The 25,541-nt window shown below is 45.2% G+C and overlaps 2 protein-coding genes and 2 pseudogenes across 17 annotated transcripts; all 4 read right to left on the bottom strand.

Moving 5' to 3' along the window:
* Window positions 1–527: 527 nt before the first annotated feature.
* Window positions 528–5,583, bottom strand: Tmem25 (transmembrane protein 25). Of its 16 annotated transcripts, none has more exons than XM_004856710.4 (9): window positions 5,380–5,583; window positions 4,757–4,851; window positions 4,171–4,482; window positions 3,161–3,451; window positions 2,818–2,949; window positions 2,485–2,515; window positions 2,227–2,327; window positions 1,996–2,085; window positions 528–1,846 (listed from the first exon to the last, which is right to left on the bottom strand). In XM_004856710.4, exons 2-9 carry the CDS (start codon window positions 4,824–4,826, stop codon window positions 1,773–1,775), a joined length of 1,101 nt encoding a protein of 366 aa, XP_004856767.1. In that variant the 5' UTR covers window positions 4,827–4,851; window positions 5,380–5,583; the 3' UTR covers window positions 528–1,772. The 16 variants fall into 16 exon arrangements, 12 of the variants coding, with proteins under 12 accessions (XP_004856767.1, XP_087068587.1, XP_004856766.1 ...); XM_087212461.1 differs by having other exon boundaries at window positions 1,996–2,082; window positions 4,757–4,848; window positions 5,380–5,559; XM_004856709.4 differs by having other exon boundaries at window positions 4,757–4,848; window positions 5,380–5,553.
* Window positions 5,584–5,635: 52 nt separating this feature from the next.
* Ttc36 (tetratricopeptide repeat domain 36) lies at window positions 5,636–23,992 on the bottom strand. The gene is made up of 3 exons (XM_004856712.4): window positions 23,762–23,992; window positions 22,549–22,737; window positions 5,636–5,925 (listed from the first exon to the last, which is right to left on the bottom strand). The coding sequence occupies exons 1-3, from the start codon at window positions 23,874–23,876 to the stop codon at window positions 5,663–5,665; spliced, it is 567 nt and encodes a 188-aa protein (XP_004856769.1). The 5' UTR covers window positions 23,877–23,992; the 3' UTR covers window positions 5,636–5,662.
* On the bottom strand, window positions 7,484–8,598 carry LOC106010399 (MAP/microtubule affinity-regulating kinase 3 pseudogene; annotated as a pseudogene).
* LOC147827937 (ras-related protein Rab-5A pseudogene) lies at window positions 10,556–13,532 on the bottom strand (annotated as a pseudogene).
* Window positions 23,993–25,541: the final 1,549 nt, after the last annotated feature.

Raw genomic sequence — 25,541 nt, 5'->3', positions numbered from 1 at the left:
TAAGATGCTACACTACCAGCCTTATATACACACTGTGTGTACACAGATGGGAGAGGAATGGTTTCTTACAAATTCTCTAATCAACCATAATCACATCATGCTTCCACATGCAGAGCTCAGGTCTCACTGACACCAGATCAGCCAGATGCTCTGCTCTGACTCAGTCTTTCCCTCATACTGAGGATTAAACCCAGGGTCTGTTGGAGCTACATTCCCACTGAGCTACATCCCTACCCCTTATAAAAAAAAATGATTTAAAAAATTTTAAGACCGGGTCTTGCTTAGTCACTAAATTGCTTGGGCCAGGTGTGAACTTGCTACCCTCCTGCCTCAGCCTCCCAGTGCTGGGATTATAGGTGTGCCACCATGCCCAATTAATACTGGGTGATTTAAATACTTCATTTAAGCATTGGTGATGTAGCTCAGTGGTACAACATGTTAGTATACACAAGGCTCTGGACTTGATCCCTAGTACCACCAAAAAAATTTGTTTTCATTTAAGAACATATTTGAAGAAACAAAGCAAATACATTCATTCAGTTAAGTTTATTGATTTTACTGTGTGCTCAGCACTGTCCTAGGCAGTAACATAAGAAAAATTACAAAACAAGGGAAAAATATAGTCTGCATTCTGCTAATTTCCAATCATTTCCATGTTGCTTTTTAAAAGCATTCTTAGGTCATTTTGGAGTATGCAGTCTCCCTTTCTCTATGTCTCCCTAAACTTTCTGGAACTGTTGAATTATATACCTACTTTAGCCCCACCTAAAGAAGGTGGGGTAGGACAAATGGCTTCCTACGGATGGGGCAGCCAGGGTTGGTCAGGGCTGGGGTTCCCTGGGAGGGGAGATGTGCTGAGAGGGAAACTGTCCACCCTCAGGGCTCAGGACACTCACAGTGAATCAAAGGAAGGCCAAACCTGGGGATCCCAGAGGGCTCTGGGCCATCCCTCACCCCCTCCCCTAGGGGATGTGCTTAAAGTGCTAATACTGTAAAAATTGATGCATAGCTACATGCAGTCCTGGACTCCACCAGACTTGTCACCTCTCTTCTTCCCAGACTTGTGCTAACACCAGGTACTGGCATTGCTGGGAGTCAGGCCAATGTGGGAGTTTAGGACCCAGTGAAGAAATAAGATCCAGTGTATAACTTGTGATGTCCAGGAAGATGCAGGGCCAGAGACACGGGGTGGAGAAGGGCAGAGAGGTATGCAGCAAAAGGGACTAGTTTGTGCTTGGCAGGGGCCCCTGGGCCACAGGTTGTTTCTTGTGCAAAGGGAAGTTTGATTTTATACAGCTAGCAGGGTACTGCATTCTCCTTGAGGGAACGAAGGTGCATAGCATAAGAAGGACACTGAAGACATGCAGGGCCTTCCCTATTTATAAACAGCCCTCCCCCCATGCCTACTATTCAAGGTGCTATCAAGTACAGGTGTGGGGCATGTAGCAGGCCATGCCATACTTGGGGGCTGGGTGACACCTGGACACACCTAACCAAAGAGCTACATCTGCTCAGTCATCGCATGCAGGCCCTAACCTGAGTTAGCACAAGGGGCTTAGTTCTGGCTGGCAGCCTTGCCAAGGATACCTGTGCCCTACAGGTCAAATCCCAGTGAAATAGATCATGTGCTTGACCCCTAGGGTACCCCAGCCAGTGGCAGTAGCATGGCCTCTTCATGTTGGCCATATGGCCAGGCAGAGGATGCACTGGAGGAGCAGGGGGCAGGGTGTTCTGGATGTCTGGGCCCAAAGGGCACTCCTGACACACCTTGCTCAGAGCCAGATCTCATCACTGCTCACACTGGACACTCGATAGATGTAACCCAGCATTGGGAGGCGGATGAAACCTGCAGGGTTAAAGATGCCCAGAGCACTCAGTAATCCTGGTTCCCTAGAACCCAGGGAAGACCTCTCTGCACTCTGGTATTCAGAGGCCTTTGGCATAAGCACAGGGCTGGGGCATAAGAAGGAGGGCAGCAGGCCCACTCCCAAGTACCTTGGCTGGTGAGGAGGCCACCTGTGTCAGGTTCCAGAAGTTCTGGCTGGCTGCTGTTCCGAGCCATTGGCCGGTCTGCTAGTTTCTCTGCTGGGTGACAAAGATGATGGTGTCAAGGATGAGTGGTGTGCTGGATGAAGCCTTGCCCCCCCTTAAGAACCAGGATCTCTCTTTTTCTCAGCAGCACTTTTGAAGATAAAGCAGGGGCAAGTACCAGAGTCCTGGATGTACCTCTGGAATCTGGAGCGAGGTCATTGAGCTGAAGGTTGGATGGGAGGGACATGTTCTCCCGTGGCAGGCGCACATTGTTGAGTTTCAGGTTGTTAGAGTCACTACAAAGTAGAAACAAAGGCTGAGATATGCCTGGCACCAGCAAGCACAGGCTCCTGCTTTGAAGCCTATCCCAGACTTCCCAGAAACCCCAGGTTCCCACCTGTCTGCATTCTGCACTTGGGTTCAGCCCATCCACCCAGCCCCAGGAGGAGTTACCTAGAGATCAGAGACGGGCGTCGGGAGGGGCCTGAGGAGAAAGAAACCATGCCACTGATTCTCAGTGTGTCCACCCACAGTGGACTCTGGCCCCTGCCCTTCCAGAACTAGACCCTCTAGAAAGGAGTCTCTCAAATGCCCAGCCCTGGCCTTGGGACCAGAGCCGGGTTCTTAGTGCCTGTCCCTGCTACCTGGGATGTGTTGCCTTATCTGCAGCCACATCCTGCCAAATGGCAGAAATTACCCATGCTGTCCAGGCCCACTCATTGCTTTATCCCCAACCTCACTGCCACTCCTCCAGCCACCCCCTGCCCCTATTGCCCCTGGCCCTACCTTTGGTCTTCTTCTCTTTTCTGCATACCAGGCAGGCCACCAAGGTGCTGAACCCCACTAGGGTTCCCAGGGCAAGCCCTCCAGCCACAACGATGCCCAGCAGTGGCACTTCCACCCGGGTGGCCAGGAGCCCTGCAGGTTGTCCACTGTTAGCCTCCAAGTGGGCAATACCCCCGACCCTGAGATGCCATAGGCTGAACTCCTCTGTTCTCCTTGCCTGAGGTGGCTAAGGACAGCTCATTCCACAAGGCCCACCCACAGGGCAGTGAAGTCCTCCCATTTCTGTACTGTGATCCTTGTGCCCACCTAAGGCTTTGCTGAGCCAGTTGTTAGCACTCCTCACCTGGGCCTGGAAGCGAGGCACTGGTGACACCGACATCATTGGTGGCCACAACTGAGAGGTTGTGTGCCAGGCTGCGGAGCTGCAGCTGCACAGTGTGGTTAGTGAGCCAGGGATAGTTCTGAGCATCCAGCACCAGGAAGTCAGAGGTGTTGACAGTCACTGGCCCATCCTGGTCAATCCAGGTGACATTGGCAGGTGGGTTGGCACGCACCAGGGCAAACAGGACAACCAGGAGGCCTGGGCCCTCAGCTTCTTGGTACTTAGCCCCGACCTGAGCAATTTCTGGTTTAACTAGTGTAAAAGAGAGAATAATACGTTTACTACAGCCCTGTATACTCTGGCCCTTTCGTCCCAAATCCAGATGGAACCCAGAGGTCTCAACTTCTCAGAGTGGGCACTGAGATAGGATGGCTAGGCTCACCAGATGCAGCATTTCATAATGATAAGTATGGAGGCCTGTCTAACCCACAGACTATGTACCACCTACCTTTTAAAAAAACTATTGTAATAAATATTAAAAGAGAAGAAAGTTTCAAGGTATGTGTGTGTGTGTATAAATAAAAATATAAAATTTTATATGCATGGGCCGGGGATTTAGCTCAGTGGTTCCGGTGCCTGCTTCTCAAGCGCAAAGACCCAAGTTCAATCCCCGGTACCAAAAAAAAAAAAATTTTATATGCAGCCCAACAAAACTCCTCTTCATTCAACATGGTCTGCCAGATGGACACTCCTATCAGAGCCAAAATACCAAAATGTCTGGATCTGAATCCTGGCTCTGCTTCTTACCACCTGTATAACTTTGGGCATATTGCTTAACCTCTTTGTGCCTCAGTTCTCTCATTTGTAAAATGGAGATAAAAATAACAATCCCTTTGTAGATTACTGCGAGGATAAAGTGAATTAATGTTTGCAAAGAGCTTAAGTGTTTGCTAAACATCATGCTGAACACCAGCCACATGGCTGCGAGGGGTCCAGGAACCTCTCCCCTTGCCCACTTCAGAGTTACTCACATTGCACATTGAGGATGACAGAGGCGTTGGCTGACCGGCCACTGCCAGGGTCCTGCAGGGAGCAGTTGAGCTCATGCTGGGCCCGGTGGGCAGTGACAGTAAAGGTGCTGGTGCCTCCAGAGAAGGCCTCCCCACCCACACTCAGCAGTCTTGAGGTGCTGGCCTCCTGTAGCTGTCCATTCAGGTACCAGGCTAATCGAGGGGTTCCAGGGCCCCCTGCCACCCGACAGGTGAAGGCATGACGCTCATTCTCCTGAAGTGCCCTCTCAGCCCAGGTGTGACCATCAATTTGCGGTGCCAACTCCCCCCAACCTAGAACACAGGCAGCTTCTAGGAGGGGCTGGAGGAGGTTGGTACTGTTCTGTGACTAGGATGAGGTCCAGTTACAAAGGGGCAGCAGGTCAAGAGGCAGGGGAGGGTTCTCTCACCAGGGACTGGCTGGACCTAAGGTAGGTTAAGTAGGAGAGGGGAACCTGGCTTTGGAGCCTGGGGCCTGTCCCACCTAGAGAGGGCACCAGATGGAAGGTGCAGGCAAGGAGGGGAAAGATGGGGATCTGGCTCCTAGAAGGAACCAAAAAGAGTGTACCTGAGCTCAGAAGGGCTGGCAGGAACAGTAGTGTGTGCGGGAGGGTGGCTGGGCCTGGAGGCAGCCCCATGGTGGCCAAAGCTGGGGCTGGCCTGCTGAGAGAATGGGGTGGCCTTGGTGTCAGCCAGGTGAGAGCAGGCAGGCCTAGCAACTCCTTCAGGAATTTACTCTCGAAAAACAAAAAGAACCATACATGAAATCACGAATGGAGACTGGCCCACAGTGGCCGTGGCACGGACACGAAGAGCAAAGCCCGAAGGCACAGACCCACCCAGCACATACCTGGGCACCTGCGGGCACAGAACCCAGCACTGACTGTAGAGGACAAACATCACATACGAAGGTACACAGAAGCAAGGGGCAACTGCGCAGCCGCACCACACACACACACACACACACGCACACACACACACACACATGCACGCAAGGTCTGCACATGCCCTTCCCCCAGACTGCCCTCTCCAACCCAGTCCTCTCTCCTACTCTGTTCTCCCTCCCATCTCGCCCTACGCCCCCTTCTCCAATCCCGGTTGCTCAGGTGGACTTGGGCAGAAGAGGAGGACATCGCGGACGCGGGGGTCACGCAAGCAACACGCCACAGCCCCCTTCCTCGTACGGCTCACCTGGCTCCCTCCGCGAGCCCAACCGAGCAACTGCTCAGGTCTGATGAGCACCGCAGTCCGCGGGAAGAGCGGGGGCTGCGCCAGGCAGGGCCAATCGATGCCCAACTACGGGCAGGTGGGTGGCCGTTCCCTCCCCACCCGGACCGCACCTCGGCCCTCTGGCGGGTCAGCCTTAGTGCCGGCTCCGGCGAGCGGGCGCGTAACAGGACGAAGGAGGCTCAGTCGCTCAGCTCGGCAGCTTTATTGGTTCAGCTCCCCTCCCGCGCCGGTCCCTCCAGCGCGCTCAACGCCCGTTCTGGGGACTGCGCAGCTGCCGCATCACGTCGGCCAGCATGCGGTTGCACAGCGCTGCATACGGGTTGAGCAGCACCAGCTGGCGCCGCGCGAAGGGGCTGCCCAGCTGCGCCGCGCGCTCGAAGTCCCTGCGGGCGTCGTCGTCCCGGCCCTGGAGCCGTGCCAGGAGCCCCCGCTGCACGAAGCCTTGGCGGGCGGCGCGGCCGCGGCCTCCGCTCAGCGCCACGGCGCGCTCCAGGTCCTCCAGGGCGCCTGCGGGCGGACAAGCGCGGGGTCAGCAGCGCTCCCGAGCCCCCGCCCACCCGCGGCCCGGACACTCGCAACCCGTCTGTGGGTCGGATGGCCATCCTAAAACTACGGTTCATTAGGACTCGTCCTTGCTGACAGCTTTCACGACGAGTGAGCTTCAGGAAGACCCGCCTTTTCGGGCCCGTCCAGACCTCCTTTGAGTTGTGCTTTCATCAAGTAAGCCATTTGCTCCTCCCAGCCCGCCCCCTTTCTGTAAAAACATCGCCCCTGTTCCCCTCAGTGCACAGATGTCCCTTACGTCAAGATCTCTGCTGTACAGGCTCTTACGGCTTCCCTTTGACTCAGCCTTTGTCTTGGTACATTCTTTGACCGCCCTGTTACCAGCCATGTCCCTGGGAGGCCGTTTCGCCTGGCATTTGGTGTCCCGAAGGGGAGCTGCTCTTTCTCTTGTCGACCAATCATTGGCACGGCGGTAACTGAGGGTCTGTGGCTGGGGCTACTCCCAGGCGAGATCCACAGGCTGCCGTACTGATTCCCAACTCCTAACTGCCCTTAGGGAACCCTCCCTGGAGATTTTCTGGTCCTTTGGTGGAGAGCGATTATCCCTATTTGCAACTGCTGGCGCACTCACTGGCAGAGTCCGAAGGCAGCCTATCAGAGACTCTGTCCGCTGGGGCAGATAGGATGCAAAGCCACTTCGTTGAGCTTCTGGGGCGCCCTTAATCTCACGATATGTTGCTGGTTGAATCCACACATATTGTAAGGACTCCCTGCCTTCTTTTTCTTTTCCGGGGAACTCTGCCACCACCCAGTTCCACCCGACTTCCTGATCTGAGAGATGGACCATCGACTCTTGGCGTTCGGTTAAGGGTTTCTCCAGAGCCTTGAGTTTCCCTCTCGCTCACCCTATTCGCTATCCAGATTGATGACCCTGAAGGTTTTTGGCCCCAGCGCCGTCTAGTGTTGGTTGGACATCTCCATCTAGGGCATTTTCAAGTTCCTGAGTACCTCCTAGCAGCCAGTTACAGCGTTAGGTATTAGGGACAGGAAGCTGAACAAGACAGCAGGTGTTCCCTTGAGAGACCCTTATAAAAAAAGTACAGTGAGATGAGCACTCTGCTGAGAGAAGCACAGTGCATTGAGAGCACAGAACAGGCTGAGTCTAAAAATGATTTCAAGGAGGAGTTAAGTTCATGGATGAAGGTCTCTAATGGAAGCCCTGTGTTTACTTTCTAGATATTCATCTCTGAAGCAATAATCCAGCTCAGAAGTCATTATGCTGCTGCCCAAAAGAAAGGTTTGAAGACAGGCGCAGCTGGAAACTGAAAAATATGCCATCAAAGCAGAGGGCCCCTTTTGGGTCTCATGAATGTCTACTACAGATCTTCTATGAAAGACTATTTTCAGAAATTAGGTCACAGACATTTTTGAGGAGATTTTAACATAACAATACCATAGAAATGGAATGAACCATTATATTAGTTAAGGTAGGAGAGCTGTTGTAACAAATAGAATAACAAATCCAAGGTAGTTCCAGGTAGAGTTCCAGTTGAAGGAGGACTCTGCTCTGACCGTCATTTAGGGGCCTAGACTACTGGGGGTTCTAAGAGCTCTAAGTGGCTTCCAAAGTTGCTTTGGGTATGGATATTACTTTGGCAGATGCTTTGCAATGTCTTGTGAGTCTTAAAGCTAATTTACTAAAAAGATTATTGGAGCCTCCACATTGAGGAAGGACAATGATATATCATCCTAAGAGAGGTGGGTGGGAGAGGTAGGCCATTGTATGCTACAGTTCCTCCCTCCTGGGGCTGGCAGTACAAAGTGCAACCACTGGGATTGCCTCTTGGTAAGTGGTTGCCATCCTGAGTGTTTGCACTGCTAATACTGTGGGTTGAAGCAACTGGACTTCTCTAATCAGAAATAGTGCTGCTAGTGTCTTTCCCATTATGCATCACTGGGTGCCTGTCTGCAGCAGTTCTCTGACCACAAAAGTAAGGGTTTCGCTCCATCCTTTCAGCCAAAGCTATGCTGCCCTACAGAGCATGGCAGGGCTTTTCTTACATTCTGGAATATCTGCTTTGTTGGGCTTACTTGGGTTCCCAAGGATGGAACTGGCTGCAACAATTTTCTTGCCTTTTATAGCTCTTCTTGCAGATTTCCAGGAGGGAATTTCATGTTCCTTGAGGTCACTGTCTGCAGGGGTCATCTGACTCTTTTTCAGATGAGAAACAGCTGAAGGAATAGCTGGTCCAGCATGATCAGTGTGCAGTCTCTGAGTCCTGCTACAAGACAAGTTTGTGTGCACATGGTGGCCAGGAGCCTGGTCAGTGCTTTTGCTGAGGTTGCTGCTTGGCCACACCTTAACAAGTGAAAGGTGCTGCTTGGTAGCACCGGAGTGAGGAGTCTGGCTCAGAAGATATTCCCCCCAGCAAAGTATAAGTAGCTGAGTTTTCATCATATTTCCTATCTGAAAAAGATTCATGAATTTCTTTTTCTGAGAATCCCATGACAGTCTTCATATTTATTCTTTTCTGGTCTGAGATATTTAGCTCTGTTTCAATGAATGTTTCAAGTTCATCTCCCTAATGCACTTCATTTATCCACTTATTATCATTTGTGTTAGAGTGCCACACTTCTTTGGGTTTACCATAGGAATGGTTTCAGAAACTGTTCACAGTCTGTGGATAGATAGGTAGAAAGGGATTCTGTATCTTCATGTGAACACTTTCACTTGCTTCAGATTTCTTCTGTTGAAGGGGTGTAACCCACTGATTAGATCATATAAAACCACACCAAGACTCCACTCATGAACTTTCAGCCCCTTGTACTTGCCCAGGTGGATCTGTGGGGCTGCATATGCAGGACTGACTGTCACAAGATGTATCCAGTATCCTGCCCACAGCTAAATCCAAAATCTGATATTTTGATGTTCATATCCTCATCTAACTATTTTCTTGGTGTTTAGGTCTCTGTGGATTATGCCCTTATTGTGGCAGGATTGCACTGCAGAAAGGATCTGTCTAAATTTAGCTCTTGCTTCTTATCCATTTTCCCATGGGTAACCAAACACTCATACATTTACCTCTTTTTTTTTTTTTTTTGCATATCCCATTATTAAATAGAATGTTTTTTCAGTTTCACTGAGTTCATACAACTGTATTATGTTTGGATGATTTAAAGTCTTGATTATTCTTTTCTGAGTAAATTCTAGAGTGTTAATGGAGCCTTCGGGGTTTTGTCAGTTATTCATTTTTTTTGTTTGTTTGCTTTTTATACCACTTTATTCCAACCTGAGCACCTCAATATAAAACTAAACACTGTGAACTGTTTTCCTTGCTAATTCTGAATTACTGTAAAATGTACAAGAGTTCTGCTAGGAGTTTGACACTTAAATAGAGTAAATCATCTGACACATGGTACATTTCATATAATGAAAATACCTAAAAATTAGTGCAATATACGGAACTTATCAAAATAAAGTGGACTTTGGGGCTGGGGATTTAGCTCAGTGGTTTCGCCACCTGCTGCGCAGGGGCAAGGACCAGAGTTCAATCCCCAGTACCAAAAAAAAAATAAAGTGGACTTTGAAAAACAAGGGTGCAAGATTGTTACTAACATTGCAATATTTATGTTTCAAATTACGGATACATTGCTTATTATGGTTCTAGCCATGTAGGAACTGAAGCCCCTTTTTTTCAAAGGGTAAGAGAAAGAATTAGCTGTTTTAGTAAGAACATTTTGTATACTTTTAAGCAACTCTTAAATGTTACAGAAAAATAATAAACATACATGGAGGTTACAATTTCAGTACTCTAGTTACAGTACAGCTAAAGATAAAATTTAAAACAAGTTTGGATGGGGCCAGGGATTTAGCTCAGTGGTTCTGGTACCTGCCTTGCAAGTGCAAGGTCCCAAGTTCGATCCCCGATACCAAAAAAAAAAAACCAAAACAAGTTTGAATGTACGTAATTGTTAGTGCACTGACTATATTACATCCAAAGGGAACAAAAGCCTCTTCCCTGCCTGCAAACAAGACCTATGAATGGCCAGCAGTGATTAAAAGAAAATCAGATACCTGGTTTGCTTCATTTCTTTGAAGAGCTCACATAAAGGGAACACTATTCATTAAAATGCATTTATTAGTTTTCATAGTCCTAAATAAGGTGGAGTTAACATTTGACTTTATCCCATTTAGAAAAATAGAAGGACTGGCTATAATTTAGATGCTACTAATATTCCTTTTCTTCCTGGAGATGTAGGACTGTTTTCTTGTGGTTAACTTACTAAAATGTGGAATGTGCATCTTAGATAACAGAAGAAAGTTTACCTGAATACTGTAGCTAAGCATAAATTTCTTTATAATCTCTAAAAATGTTTTTCAGAAAGCTCAAATTCATAATTTCTAATTTTTTCACAGATGATTACTGTCCCAGTTTGGAGAAACTGGATGGTTAACCGTAGGTCCAGATAGTCATTTGTCTTTATCCCTAATGATGAGAAATGATTCCCTCCAATTTTCCAGGGAAACAAGTGCACACAGATCTCATTTTTCTCTTTCTATTGCTGAAACATTAGTCAGAGGGACACATGCATGTTATTAAAAATTAAGTTCAAAACACTTAAAATAATTCTGTATTAGAAACTTGACTCTATCATAATTCTCTTGTTTTGGGGAGTCATACTGGGCTAGTTAAATGCTCCAATTCCACTGTTATTTGACGTTTAGGAAGCGGAATATTCCAGCTAGTTCAAACTGGAGGTTTAGTTACTACAACACTGACTTCTGGTTGATTGTATAGGTTCAGTGAGGTCTATTCCTCTTCATCTAGGAGGATTTGCTCCTGGATTCTGTAGTTTGTTCTTTGGCAGTTTTTTTAGCTATTGCCATGAATATTTCATTTACATTCATTGATGTTTTAGCTGATGTTTCCATGAATAATAAACTGTTGTCATCTGCACAGGACTGTGCTTCCTGGAAATCTACAGCTCTTTTTTTTTTTTGGTACCGGGGATTGAGCTCGGGTCCTTGCGCTTGCATAGCAGGCAGCGAAACCACTGAGCTAAATCCCTGGCCAACAGCTCTTTTATTTGCTAGATCAGCCTTGTTTCCTGATAAAGCTATTACAACATTAGGACTTGCTTGCCTCTGAAGTTCTTTAACCCAGTTTTTTGCTCTTGCAAAAGATTCCTCATTTGTGATATCATATACAGCTATGGCTGCTTGTGCTCCTCTGTAGTACATTGGTGCTAGGCTATGATATCGTTCTTTTTTTTTTTTTTTTGGTACCGGGGATTGAATTTGGGACTTTGCACTTGTAAGGCAGGTGGCGGAACCACTGAGCTAAATCCCCAGCCCTGCTAATTTGTCTTTTGTTTAGTTCCCCTTGTGGATTGCTTTCAAGAGACTGTACTTTCCTATTTGAGTTTCTTCTTCCATACAGGAAGCTATTGATTTTCTTGTTTGCACTCCAGAATGCCCTGATGGGGAGGTGTCTTCTCCAAGTGAGGGGTGGAATATATCTCAGTTTCTTGATCATTATTCTGTCGTCTAGACAGCAGTCTTCTTTGGATGTTTTAAGAGAATAAAGATCAGCGTTTAAATCTACTCTAAGCAAAATTAATAAATATATCATGGTATCATTGGCAGGATTAGGAACTGGAAGGGCTGGGTAAGGGAGGAGAACAGAAGGGAAGGGAGGGGGAAGAGGGGAAGGAGGAAGAGAAGAGAAGGGATAGGTAAAAAAGACAAAGTGTTGGAAATAGAATGGGAAAAGTATGTCCAGAAATAACCACGAAAGCCTTCTACAACAAAAGACGCTTGCCCAGTTTAAATTATCTGTCTGGAAAAAAAAAAATTATCTGTCTGGGTATGTCTAAGAGTCAAAGGCAAATAAGTGATCTCCTTATTTCTAGGATACTCATTCTAGAATCTACCATCGTCAATCCTGTCAGCATAGAGAGATGGGACGGGGAGAAGATGAAGGGACGGGGCAGGGAGGGGAGGAAAAAAAGATTTGGATGTATTACATACATGTACCAACTCCTCTGTGATGGAATCATTTTGTACTGCAAGCATGTTACAAAAATAAAAATTTAAAGTAAAAACTCGATAGATTAATGAAAAAAATCAAAAACCGTATTATGGAAGAGTCACATTTAAAAATTTTTTTTTTGAGCTCTTGCATTTATCCCATATTTTTCTTCAGTTACTCTTCAACTAGCTGAAGTTGAAAAGTATATAGATGTCTGTCCTGAAAGCTTATTATGTTTTCCTTCCCTGAAAAAACTGAAAATACAAATTTGCTTGCAGAAATGTTCAGAAGGTTTTTAATTGCATGGCTTTAAGTCTTTTAAGGCCAACTTCTATCAGAGATGATGCTGTAACAAGATGAATACAGGGTCCCAACGCACATCACACAAACACTGCTAAAATGTCTGAGAATTTTAAAGGCATGAGTTTGTGATGTCTCTGTACTTATTTCACTAGTTTTTCTAACCGCCTGGCTACTCTGGCTAGCTTTGTCTCCTCTGTTAACCCACAGAAAGAACATCTCCATTCTAAATACAGAAGGGATGTTACAAAAGGATACACATACACCTTTCTAGTTATGGAGAAAGGCTTGATTTTGCATTTGAAAGATTTGATTTAGAGAATACTAAGAGAGGGTCTTCCTGTATACTGAAGATTTAAGAAGCTCTAGAATACAAGGCATTTTTTCTGTGTGTTCGTCTCTCTGTGGCCCAGCCATACTTAAACTGCTCATCTTCATACTAAAAAAAAAGGACAAGCCATTTTCCATCCATAGAGATGGGACTTCTAGGTTTGCTTCTCTTTAAAGCCCAGATGATTTGGGTTGGCAGTGCTGTCAAGAGATCTTACTAGGGCCAGGGATTTAGCTTAGTGGTTCCACCGCCTGCCTTGCAAGCGCAAGGACCCGAGTTCAATCCCGGTACAAAAAAATTTTAAAAACCACAAGAGATCTTACTGGGTTCTTGAGCTTTGGCTTTTTATTATGAAATCTTAGAAGAAGAGTTATCTGAATCCAACTCTTGACTGGATTTTGAGTCTTCCTTGCAATTGGTGATTATTCAGTGATTGAATAAGCTCTCACTGTTTCCTAAGACAGGTCACTCATTTCAGTATTTGAAGGACTCTTTGTTAGAAAGAGCTATGATACATCAAGTCAATAGCTATCTCCTGTGAATGTTCTCCCAATTATTCTGGATTCTTTTTTTTTTTCCTGGTATCAGGAATCGAACTCAGGACCTTGCGCTTGCAAGCAGGTGCAGTGCCACTGAGCTAAATGGCACCCACAGATATAGAACTGCAATTTGACCTATTTTACATGTGGTACTTAAGCAACATCGACACCATCCCCTCCTTAGCATGGTGATGAATAAAACAAACAGCCCTTCCACCCAAATTGTGCAAACCATAAGTACAAAGAAGGTTAGAAAAATTCAAAGAAAAGAAGCAAACACCAAAACCAAGCAAAAACAAAAACCACCGTCAAATCACCAAAGGTATGTTTGTTTTTTCACTACAAATATTTCAGCAGGCCCATTTTGTACTGAAGGACAATTTGGGGAAATCTTACCTTTAATTCCATAGTTGACCAAAACAATGGTTGAGCCTGATCATAGAGAGTAATAGAATCAAAGAAAGGGGCCGGGGATTTAGCTCAGTGGTTTCACTGCCTGCTGCGCAAGCGCAAGGACCCAAGTTCGATCCCTGGTACCAAAAAAAAAAAAAAAGAAAGAAAGAAAGTGACCTTTATAGGCAAAACCCCAGGGCAAAAGACAAGGATTCTTTCTCACATTAGTAGGAATAAAAACCTATGTTTGGGGGAGAAATAATTAGCTTTGCTGCTCTTTTTTTTCCTTTGCACTGGAGTCCCTTTTTCCCTTCGCTTTCTTTTCGCCTTCACCCTTCTCCCTGTTCCTGCTACCATCTTGTGATCTTCAATAAATGTAGCTACTTACTACATACTAAGAGAGAGAGAGAGAGAAAGGAAAGAAAGAAGGAAGGAAGGAAGGAAGAAAGAAAGAAAAGAGAAAAAAGAAAGAAAGAAAGAAAATTAGCTACACTAAACATGGAACATCCTACACAAGTGCTTGTACCTAAGAATGGCTAAATATTGAATGTTCATTTGTTATCATTAAACCATGAAACCATAGAAATATCAATAATGGATGACATATTAAATATAGTTCAAGATGGTTTTTAATTTGTATTTTTAGCAATAAAACTTCTTAAATCTAAAGGTGAAATTTTCACATTATAATACCACTTTTTATTTTTTTTATTTTTAATTTTTTTTTTTGGTACTGGGGATCGAACTTGGGACCTTGCACTTTGCAGGCAGGCACCAGAACCACTGAGCTAAATCCCCAGCCCATAATACCACTTTTTAAAAATGAAACTTTGACCCATATGGCTGTTCTCAGAATTATGCTGATAGCTAAATTTTACTGAAGAGCCTGTGAGTCAGTATCTTTATATCATCCCATGCAAACCTCAGCTTAAAAAATTAGTGTAATATCTTCGTATTTTATAGATGTAGAAACTAAAGCTTTATAAAGGTAAGCAAATTGGTCAAGTTCATACAGTAAATGGCAGATCCAGGTTTGAACTCAGGTTAAGGGACTCAGAGTTTATGCATATGATGTCCACCCTTCCCCAACCAGCTATTGGTGAATCAAAGGGGCCAATGGGGAGGAAAGCAAGATGATATGGTGGACACTTGTGTCTCTGCTAAGGAGAAACTTGGATCTGAATGAAATGAAAGAATGAATGAATGGAATTTGTCATGAAACTTGAAGAATGAACAGAAGTTAGATTAAAAAATCAGGTAATAGTGAGCTAGAGAGTGGGAAAAGTGCCCTAATATATTCAAAAGCATGAAGAAAAGGCATGGAACTAGGAAAACATCCATACACATGGATTGCTATGGAGGTGACGTGACAGATTATATGTTGGTTGCTTAATGTCTCCTGTCTTTTTTTTTTATATCCTTTTATTGGTAAATTTTAGGTGTACAATATAATAGCATTCATCATTGGAGATATGCACCTTTACATACTCTCTTGGTAATGTCTCCTCTCTTAAATGTGCTGTATATCATTGTCACAGCCCCATTACCAGATACAGTTTTAATTTCATTTCCTTTGACTGTAAGTAGGCTGTGACTCACTTGTTTGTTTGGTTGAGTTGTTTTGGCTTTTTGAGACAGGGTCTTGTTATGCAGTTCAAGCTGGCCTTGAACTCACTATATGTAGCCCAGGCTAGCCTCAAACTCACAGTGATCCTTCTGCCTCTGCCTAAGTGTTGGAATTACAGGCATATGCCCAGCCTGTGACTCACTTATAACCAATATCAAATGATGAAAGTGACACTGCGTGATTTCTCTTACTGGGTCACAAAATGCGACACAACTTCATTCTTAGCTGAATTTGGAGTCTTAAGCTTCATGACCTTGAGGACCATGCTGTATGGAAATGCAAGACACATAGAAAAGCCAATTGCAGGTTTTCTAGATGACAGTCCTGAATGGAGTCCCAATGACAGCAAGCATCAATCACTAGACATGTGCATAGAGACATTTGCAGATTCCAGTCTCCAGCCACTTTAGTTCTTCCCAGTTGAAACCTCCAGACATCATATGGCAGAAACAACTACCCTTGCTGCATAACTCACTGAGTCTGCAAAATAGTTGTTTTATGGCTCTAAGTTTAGGGATGACTTGTTATGTAATTATAGTAACAGGTTCATGTAAGTTGCATTATATTATCCCACAGACTCCAAATACCATAAGACCTGTCAAACCCTAAATCCTGCCACTCTGTTGCCAGATCCCGAGGCCCCCCTATAAAATTCCTGTGGGAGACAATTGGTCTTAGGTCTAGGACTAGATCAGACTTACAGGATTCTCTAATTTCATACCCTCAGGCTATCTAGTTCACAGATGGCAGCAGTTCATGGTAGAGGGACATGCACTCTCGGTAGGCAATAGTCAGCCTCATGGAATTCCAGATCCACCCAAGAAGCACAACTAATTGCCCTCACTAGGGATTTTCAACTAAGAGCAGGAATAAAACATCCTATTTACACAGATTCAGCCTATGCTGTCCATGGGGCTCACATCCACACAGCCATTTGGAGAGAAAGAGTTCTCCTCACTGCCCATAATACCCTGCTCAAACATGTCTCTGAGATTTTGGCCATAGTAGAAGCCATTTCAGTCCTTTTTTTTTCCTTTGGTACCAGGGATTGAACTCGGGTTCTTGCGCTTGCACAGCAGGCGGCGAAACCAGTGAGCTAAATCCCCGGCCCTCAGTCCTTTTGAAGCTCTCTATGGTAGACCCTTTCTTCAAACTGACCTCTTGTTAGGTCCTGAGGCCCACTACTTATATCACTAGGACAGATTATCAGGGCCATCACTGAATACCAGGACATGCTGGACTCTACTTTCTTGGAATTACCCCTCACATTAATCCTAGAGGATCGGGCTATCATTAAAACCCTCCCACAGGACAGAAAACCACTCAAGGCTATTTGGACCATACCTTACAAAGTCCTGCTCACCTCTCCAACTTAAAGAGTACTTAAGTTACAAGGCCTACAAGGTTAAGCTACAAGGCCTGTCACCATGGGTTTATCTCTCCAGAGTTAAGGCTGTTTCACCCTCAGAAGCCAACTCAAAATGGCCTACAACTGTGGCCTCCCTTTGTTTTCTGTTTCTATAGCACTCAGGTGACAGTTGTCCCTCCTAGCTTCTAATAAGCCTGAAGCCTGATTCTACTTCTATTTCTCAATTGTGGTTTGAATCTTTCAAGCTCTCAGTCTCCAATCTGTACTATGCCTGCTACTTATCCTTAAGTTATGGCCCCACTGAGGGTTAAACTTTTCCCCACTATGCATCCTATCCCCTCTGTCTTCCTCCCCACTAGCACTAAAAGCCTGACTATCTCAGAGGCTCTCCAGTCAATTGTCACTCAATGAAAAAAAACTCAAGCAACTCTGCTGGCTATGCCTACAAACTCCAGGTAGTTTCCAGGACTGGCATTTCCAAGGGAGGCCAGTGGCTGGGCCCAACTCTCTGGCTTCATATATTACACTGCCCAGGTCACCTCTTACCACTGTATCTCTGGTAATCATTCCTTGGTTCCACCTGTACACGGGCCTATTTATAACCAAATTAGTCTCCAGACTTTAGCTCCTCTGTGCATAGTTTCACCCCCTTGGTCTAAATCAAGTGGCTATATCCCCATAAGCCAGATTTCCCCTTCTAAATGTGACACATATCAATCTCACCTTCTATACCACTGTATCCCCAAAGGATCCCAAAAATTTAACCTACAAGGACATGGCTACCTCCCTTCTGAACTTTCCACCCTACCTCCATACAGGCCGCCCACTTCCTTACTCTGGAAGTGTCTGCCCAGGTTGTACTAACCCTAGCCTGTTCCTTTCGCTTTCTGGACAACATTGTAAGCAAAGGACAAAATTGTACTCTTGTGAAAAACACCACTGAAGGGGCCAGGGATTTAGCTCAGTGGTTCCACTGCCTGCCTCACAAGCGCAAGGACCTGAGTTCGATCCCTGGTACCAAAAAAAAAAAAAACACTGAGGATAAATTCTTCCTAAAACAGTGGGAGGGTACCACCTTTTGAGAATCTCACAAAGACACTTCTCAGAACTTCACCCTTTGTTATAATCCTGTATCTCTGGCAGTACACTCCAATGACTTTTGACTAGAAATACTAAAATAGATCAGGGCTGTTTCCTGGGTCTTCTACTATGCAAGAGGATGCCTCCTACTGTATGCCTGGGTCCTGTACATCCATGGCTCCAGAGATGATGTTTGCCTTCCCATGAACTGGAGTGATGTCTGAACTCTGGCCCATGTACTTCCCAGATTGCCAAACCTCAATGGTACTTCCCTTATACCATTGCCAGTAACTACAGAGCCACATTTTTCCAAGAGAAGAGGTCCAGGGCCGGAGATTTAGCTCAGTGGTTCTGCCGCCTGCCTCTCAAGTGCAAGGTCCCGAGTTCGATCTCCAGTACCAAAAAAAAAAAAAAAAATTGAGAAAACAAGAGAAGAGGCCTGTGTATTTCAAACCTACTGGGCATTTCTCCCCTAACTGGAGTCACAGGGGTAAGATATAGCACACTACTTTTATCAGATCTTTTATAACCTTTAAACATTCTTAGCCAAAGTTAATGAGGAAATTACAGCAGGACTGTCCACTACACAGAACCAAATTCCCTGGCTGCTATTGTCCTACAGAATCGCCAAGCCATAAATATACTCACAGCAGGGAGTGGAGGGTACATGTGCTATGAAAAAAAAAGTGTTGCTCTTGGGCAAACAAGATAGGACAGGACAAGTACAACAACATATCCAGACATTTCTGGAAGGCAAAAAAACAACCACACAAGCCACCAAGGGTAGACACATGGAATACCAGCTGGTGGTGATGTGTTGGCTACTTCCTTTTTTGGGACCACTTATATCTCTAATCAACCTTCTTTTAGTAGGTCCACTTGTATTTAACATGTTTGTGCTTTCTGTCTCTGCCAGGTTGCAGTCCATTAAATTACAGATGATGACTTAACATGGATCCCAATTTTTCCTACTCTGTACTCTGCCCAAAACTTTTACTCCTGGCCTGGCCCCAGTGACCACTGATGTGTCAGCAGACCCCTTGAGAAGGCCTCTCTCTGCCCATGTCCAGCCTGAATTAGTTACTGAAGAGGAAATCTCCATCCAAATGTCAAAGGCTTAACTTTGTTTATCTGTCAGGTGGGAAACGTGGAACCCAGTACAGTGATACCTCAGTTGTTGAACTCAATTCATTCCAAATTCATGCTTGAACACTGAAAAGTTTGAGAATTGAACATATTTTTCCCATGAGAAATAATGGAAAACTAGGGCCGGGGAGTTAGCTCAGTGGTTCCACCGCCTGCCTTGAAAGTGCAAGGTCCTGAGTTTAATCCCTGGTACCAAAAAAAAAAAAAAAAAAGAAAAAGAAAAAGAAAACAAAAAAGAGAAATCATGGAAAACCAAATAATGGTTCTGAGGCCTCAAAATTACACTTATAAATTCATTTTTCCAGGACTTTAGCAAATATTCCAATGATTTCTTTCTTTAATGCTACTGTGGCCCTCACAGTTTTCCTCTTAGCTTTACTGCTGGTATCACTAACTTTCTTTGGAGCCAGGGTTACGATATTTTATGCAAACAAAGCACACAAAAAAGCACAATGATGAATGTTTAACGCACTAACATAAGCAGTACTATATGTTGTTTGGGTGAGAGCGGCGCTTAGACTGAAATGTCATCCTTTTGTGTCTGTGGCGACTCACTCTTGGCCCATACAGGTCTTTTCAAATCGGAGTTTTGGTTTGACTAGAGAACAAAGTTATGAACTCTGAGCAGATTTTATTTTTTGAACTTTGCTGTTCCAGTAGGGGCAAGTTTGAGCTTGGAGCTATTCAACAACCGGGGTATCACTGTTTAGGTTGCAGTACAGCCATTTGGATCAGGCAGCCATCTTAAAACAAACCATGAATCACCAGGACTCACTCCTACCAACAATTTGCACAAAGAACAGACTTAAGGGGCCGGAGATTTATAGTGGTTTCGCTGCCTGCTGCGCAAGCGCAAGGACCCGTGTTCAATCCCGGGTACTGAAAAAAAAAAAAAAAAAAAGACTTAAGGAGGTTCATACAGTGATCTCATGATCAGAATAATTCACCTCTTGGGGCTTATCTGTACCTCTTTTGAAGTTGTGCTTACACAAAGTGAGCCATTTCCTCCTGCCAGGCCCAACTTTTCCCTTTCAAAACAATACCACCCTTGCTTCTGAGCACACACAATACTTCTGTATCTTGCTTTTTGCCATAAAAACTACTTGTTAGATCTTCTCTGACTCTGCCATTGTCTTGGTAAATTCTTTTACTACCTGCTTTACCAGCCTTTGTAATGCTGTTTTCACAGGGCCAAAGAGACTGTTATTCCCATTACCCAGATGAAGGCTCTAGGGGCTGGAAAGACACCCTGGGCTGCACAGTCACTTAGTGGCTGAGCTGGGATGAAAGTCCAGGTCTTGCGCCTTGTTCTTATTTTTTTCCCACTATTAATACACCAAAACATGAATGTTGCTGGGAGGACTTTGGTCAGTATGTTAATGAGTGTGGTCCACTGCCTCCACAAGTAGCAGGAAGTTCATTCCACAGAGAAGTTACTAAAGCATCTACTCTGTGTCAGGAGACCAACTCTGAATCCCTAGGTTCAAAAACAATCATTAACTGCAGGATCATTTCTTACAAATGCAACCAAGTCAGTTTCTCACTCTTCTTTTTTTTTTGGACCGGGGATCAAACTTGAGACCTTGTGCTTGCGCAGCAGGCGGCAAAAACCACTGAGCTAAATCCCCGGCCCAACTCACTCTTCTTTTTGATGGGATTTTGTTCTCCTCTTTTCCACTGCTGTTTGAGCAGCTCTTCTATCCCCTACTTTCCTGGATGGATGGCCTTTGTCATTTTTTGATTATCTCAGTGCTCTTCATTATTTGCTATCTAATTTCCTTGGAAGGAGGTCATGGACCTAGAGAAGTGTTTTAATTTTTATTATTTTCATAAAATACCTTTGGCTGGGAGGCCAGGGATTTAGCTCAATGATGCTGCCGCTTGCCTCTCAAGCGCAAGGTCCTGAGTTTGATCCCCGGTACAACAAAACAAAACAAAACAATTTGGGCTGGGCCTCAGACCTCTGAACTCAGAAACCCAAGCAGCCAGCTATTCTAGAAGGTCTACCAGTTGCTTTCTTTGGGGTTCTGCTTCACTCCACATTCTCTAGCCCCCTAAAGGGCCTAACAGGGCCCTTGGGGAGCTCTAGCCCTATCCAGGAGTAAGGCAGAGCCTCTGTCTCCTGTGCCTGTGACTTGGTTCCAGAACCCAATTTGCTCCCCACCTCACCCAGACTGCACAGATGCTTTCAGATTACAGTGTACCTCAGTTTCCCTCAGTGGGGCAGGTCTAGGCTAGTCGAAACCTCTCCAGGTGGAATCATCTCTGCCCCTCTCTGGGATTTAGCTTGTAGGTTGTCTTCACCAGCCCAGGGCAAACAAGCCTTGGAAAGGGGGTGGGGGGCTCTCTTTTGTTTCCAGAATGGAGTCCAGATTTTCTAGCCTAGCATTCCTGTTCCTAGGAATACCTGCACAAGTCCTAATAATCAGTGTTCCCCGATAGGCTTCTGATGTTTACACCTGCACAGCAGTCTGGCTTTGGTCCCCAGAACCATTCCCTCTGTCCCATTTTGCCCACTCCAGCCAGAGTAAGCTGAATGCAGCAAGTTAGAGCCAGTCACTCTCCCTTAAAACCTTTGAATGATGCCCCCACCCCTACGTTTTCAAGAGAGTCCATTCACCATCTGACATTCCAAATTTCTCCCCATCTGGTCCTGCAAGCTTAGCTCTTGCAGGCTGCCTGCTCCAAGCAGCCTGCCTGCTCCAAGCAGCCTGGAGATCTGAAGTTCTCTGGACCTATACATGGCTTCTGGGCACCTACACACTTTTCCTTCTCCTACTGACACTCACTTGCTCAGCTAACTCCTACTCATCCTTTGTTTTTTTAAAAAAATTCTTTTATTGGTACATTTTAGATATACAATATGTTTACATTTATCATTGGGTGCTTGTACCTGTACATGATGTATCTTGGTTATTTTTTTCCCCATTACCTGTGTGCCCTCTACTCATCCTCTGAAACTTGCTCTTCAGGAATGGCTCCCAGGCCACCCCCTCTTAAATTTACTATATTGGTAACCTAATAATGTGATTGCTCTGCCCCCTAGATTCTGAGCCCCCCGAGGAGCAGTATCACATAGGGTTTAAGACCCCTACCACCTTGTTCAAATCCCAGTTCTGACACTTCCCTCCTGGAGGATAGTGGGCAAGTCACTTAACCTACCCATTGTTCAGTTTCTTCATTTTTATTTTTTTTAATTAAACTTTTTTGGCACCAGGAATCAAACTGAGGACCTTGCACTTGCCAGGCAGGTGCTGTACCTCTGAGCTACATCCCCAGCCCCAGTTTCTTCTTTAAAATGGGGATAGCCTGGTGTGGTGGTGCACACCTACAGGAGGCTGAGGCAGGAGGATTGTTGTCAGTTCGAGGCCAGCCTGGGCTACATATGAGTTCAGGCCAGCCTGAACTACATAGTCAGACCCTGTCTCAAAACACAATGAAACAAAAAAAAGAGGGAATAACAGGAGTGCATAGCTGTTCAAGGGTTGTCATGAGATTGAGTTACTACAGCCTATATGTAAAGTGCATCATACCTGGCATGTAGTACTACATAAATGTTAGCTATAAATAGTACATCTTTTACCTTTGTGTCTTTGGTACTCAGCCTGCCACATAGTAGGCTCTCATGAACTGTCCTTTCAATAAATGAATGGAATGTAATCTCTTCTTTCACCATAGCCCCAGGGCCTATACTGTATTTCAGACAATTTAGGTACAAACATGGGCTCCAGAGGGGTTTAGTGGTTCTCTGTCCCATAACCACCTCATTTCTGTGCCCTCTGTGGAGACTCTGGGGCGTTTCCCCTCACCTGCCACATCCCCCTGGAGCCGCCGGGCCTGGGCTCTGTTGTTGTAGGCTGAAGCTCTCTCGGGAAGAAGGCAGATGGCTTGGCCAAACCTCTCCAGGGCTGAGCTGAGGTCCCCAGCCTCTGCTGCCATCACCCCCTGCAGCTCCAGGGCCTTGGACTGCTCCAGTTGTGCTTGGGGGAAAACTGCATCTGTGTCAGGGAAGAAGCCAAGTGGGGACATGTGTGTAGCTGAGAGCAAGAGATCCAGAGCAATCTAGACCTGACGGGTGTGAGTCCCAGCAGGGGTAAAGTTCACAAGCTTGGGGTAGGAGGGGCTGAGGTCACCAAGGCAGGGAGCTAGCACTGAAGCCAAAGGGACTGGAAAGGGCCCCTGAATGGCTCCCCAGGTCCCTGAGTATGAACCTCCAACTCCTTAAGGCATGGGCTAATAAATTGCCCCAATTTCACTAAATTGACCCAATTTCACATACTTCTTTTTTTTTCTTTTTTTTTGGCACCGGGGATCGAACTTGGGACCTTGCACTTGCGAGGCAGGCGCCAGAAGCACTGAGCTAAATCCCCGGCCCAATTTCACATACTTCTAAGTTGCAGAGCTGGGATGTGAACACTGACTTTTCTGGCTTTTTAGCCTATTCTCTTGCTCTACCACATTGCCTCCTACCTAAAGGTGATCATTGACATCCCAGGATGTAAAAATCACTCCAATGTGTAACTTCGCTTCTTAGCCTGAAGTTTTAGTAAATAAATCTAAGGCTTCACTGTCTAAAACAAGTACATAAGCACTTTTCCATTGGGGCCAATGGAACATGCACTTGTTCTGTGGAAGACTTAGCTTAGTACCTGGCTTGTGATACAAATGCTAACTCTGCTTGCTATATTGGAACCACTCAACTACTTCTGCCTTCCATTCTGTGGGTGTGACACTGTTTGGCAAGACTTGAGAGTTTAATACCACCCACCCAACTCAGTTAAGCTTGGATCACGGAGGGAAGTGTAAGTTCCAAGGGGTGAATGCGGATGGACTGAGACACAAGCCCTGGCTTAGTCCTCTGGGTAGAATCTCTTGCTAAATCCCTCTTCCTACACCAAAGATCATCCAACTTGATTCCAATCTCCATCATCAATCCAAGGGTGGTGGAACCAGGGACCCTGTCGTATCACCTCTCTGCAGTTAGCCTGTGTGAAGAGCTCCACTCCATGGTCAAATGCTCACCCTCATCTTCATTCTGCTCTGCTTCCTCTTCCAGGTCCACCCCAAGGACGTCTCCAAATGGGGTGCTGGGGTTGAAGATAGCTTGCAATACAGCCTGATCACTTGAGGTTCCCATGGTGTCCAACTCCCAAAGTCTCAAAAGGTGACTTGGGAAGAGGTTGGAAAAAGGGCTGGGGCAGAGCCTCTACAGGCAGTGGTTATAAAAGGAGGAGGTTCTGTTTGGGAACCACCTCCAGGAGTAAGTGACTCCCAATCCTTAGCTTTTGCACAAGTTCAACCCCATGGCCTGAGGTTAGTGACTCTGGTTTCGCAGATTATTTACAATGATTTGTTAACTGAAACCTGGCCCTCAACACAGAAAACACAAATCACGTTTCAGCCTTAAGGTGGAATGGAGCAAAGAACAGGTGCTGAAATGCTTTCAATTTATTCTGTGCAGTTTAGGAGAAAATCATTAGTGGCCTCTGCTCCACCTTGCCTGGACAAAAGCGGGGATATGTAGATGGTTCAGGGTCCTCTTGACCCTTTCCTCAGATCCCAAATCCACTAGGTCCTGAACATACACCACTGCTGAACAAAGGAGGAAAACCCAGTCAAGGGCGTCAGTGTAGGTGGGGCCTGTCCCTGGCTATGCAGAATGGTTTAGCAATTCCATCTTCAAAGAAAGCACTGTAGAGGGTACTTTGTAAACAGATCACAGGCTGCAGGTCCCCTCAAGTTCTCCATCCCTGCCAAGGCCAAAAAGGAAGCTCAACCATGTGCAGCAATAAACTTGACATGTTTATTAATTAAACTATCACTTAAATAAAAAAAAGTGCATAGAAAATAAACATGTTTAAAAACTCCTTTTTTTTTTTACAACTATGTACACTTTTTACTTTTACATTCAGTCTTTCGTAGAGAGCTTTCAGCATTATTATTTTTTGAACTATTAAAGTATTTTCCTTCATCCCTGTCACAGGGAGTTAACACTGATGGACTTTAGACACATTTTCCTTTTTTTTTTTTTTTTTTCTCTTTTTCTCTAACCAGAAGCTTGGAAGAACACAAGGAAAAAAACCCCACAAAAATAAAAGATCCGTTATACATGATAAAGTTGTCAAGAAATGTCTTATTTCTAGAAAAGAAGCTTGTCATCTGTTGAGCTCTTGAAACAATTATTCAACTACCTGTATTTACTAGAGACTGTTAAAAGTTCAATAAAAGAAACACCACAAGTCTATTTTCTTGGTTGAAAGACAGAACTAGAGTACCTCGGAACAAGATACCAGAAAAGCACAGAACACAATTTTCCCCTAAATGCAGGTGGTAACCCCAACATTCATAACCAAAAATAGAGAAACAAGGAGTACAGGTACTGACTGGCAACATTCATGGCAGGAAAAAATCCAGGTGACATCATTTCTGCATTTTGCTCTGATCCTAGGAATGGCCTGTTTTGCAGTTTGGGCTTCTCCATTTGGGAATCAGAGGAACACGAGCCTGACATTTTCCTGCCAATTCTAGCAACTGTAACACAATCCTTATCTATAGTGTTAAGAGAATTAAAAGCCATGGACTGAACTAGGCTTTGTTACATGGTGCATTACTATATTAGTTCCTATATATATCATATTTATATTTGAAAACCAAAACAAAGTTTCAAATTTTCAGAGTGTGAGACTTGACTGGTATTCATGATTCAGCACAAAACCATCTGCTCAATAACCTTGTATTGCTTTAAAATGAAGGAAATGAAACAAAATTACAACCAGCCCTTTGCAATGACCCGCTTTTCCTT

The sequence above is a fragment of the Heterocephalus glaber genome, unplaced genomic scaffold (assembly GCF_053883595.1).
Source record: "Heterocephalus glaber isolate CG9 unplaced genomic scaffold, H.glaber_assembly_v1.0 deba00001429, whole genome shotgun sequence".
NCBI classification, from domain to species: Eukaryota; Metazoa; Chordata; class Mammalia; order Rodentia; family Bathyergidae; genus Heterocephalus; species Heterocephalus glaber.
This window is presented reverse-complemented; position numbering and strand designations above follow the sequence as displayed.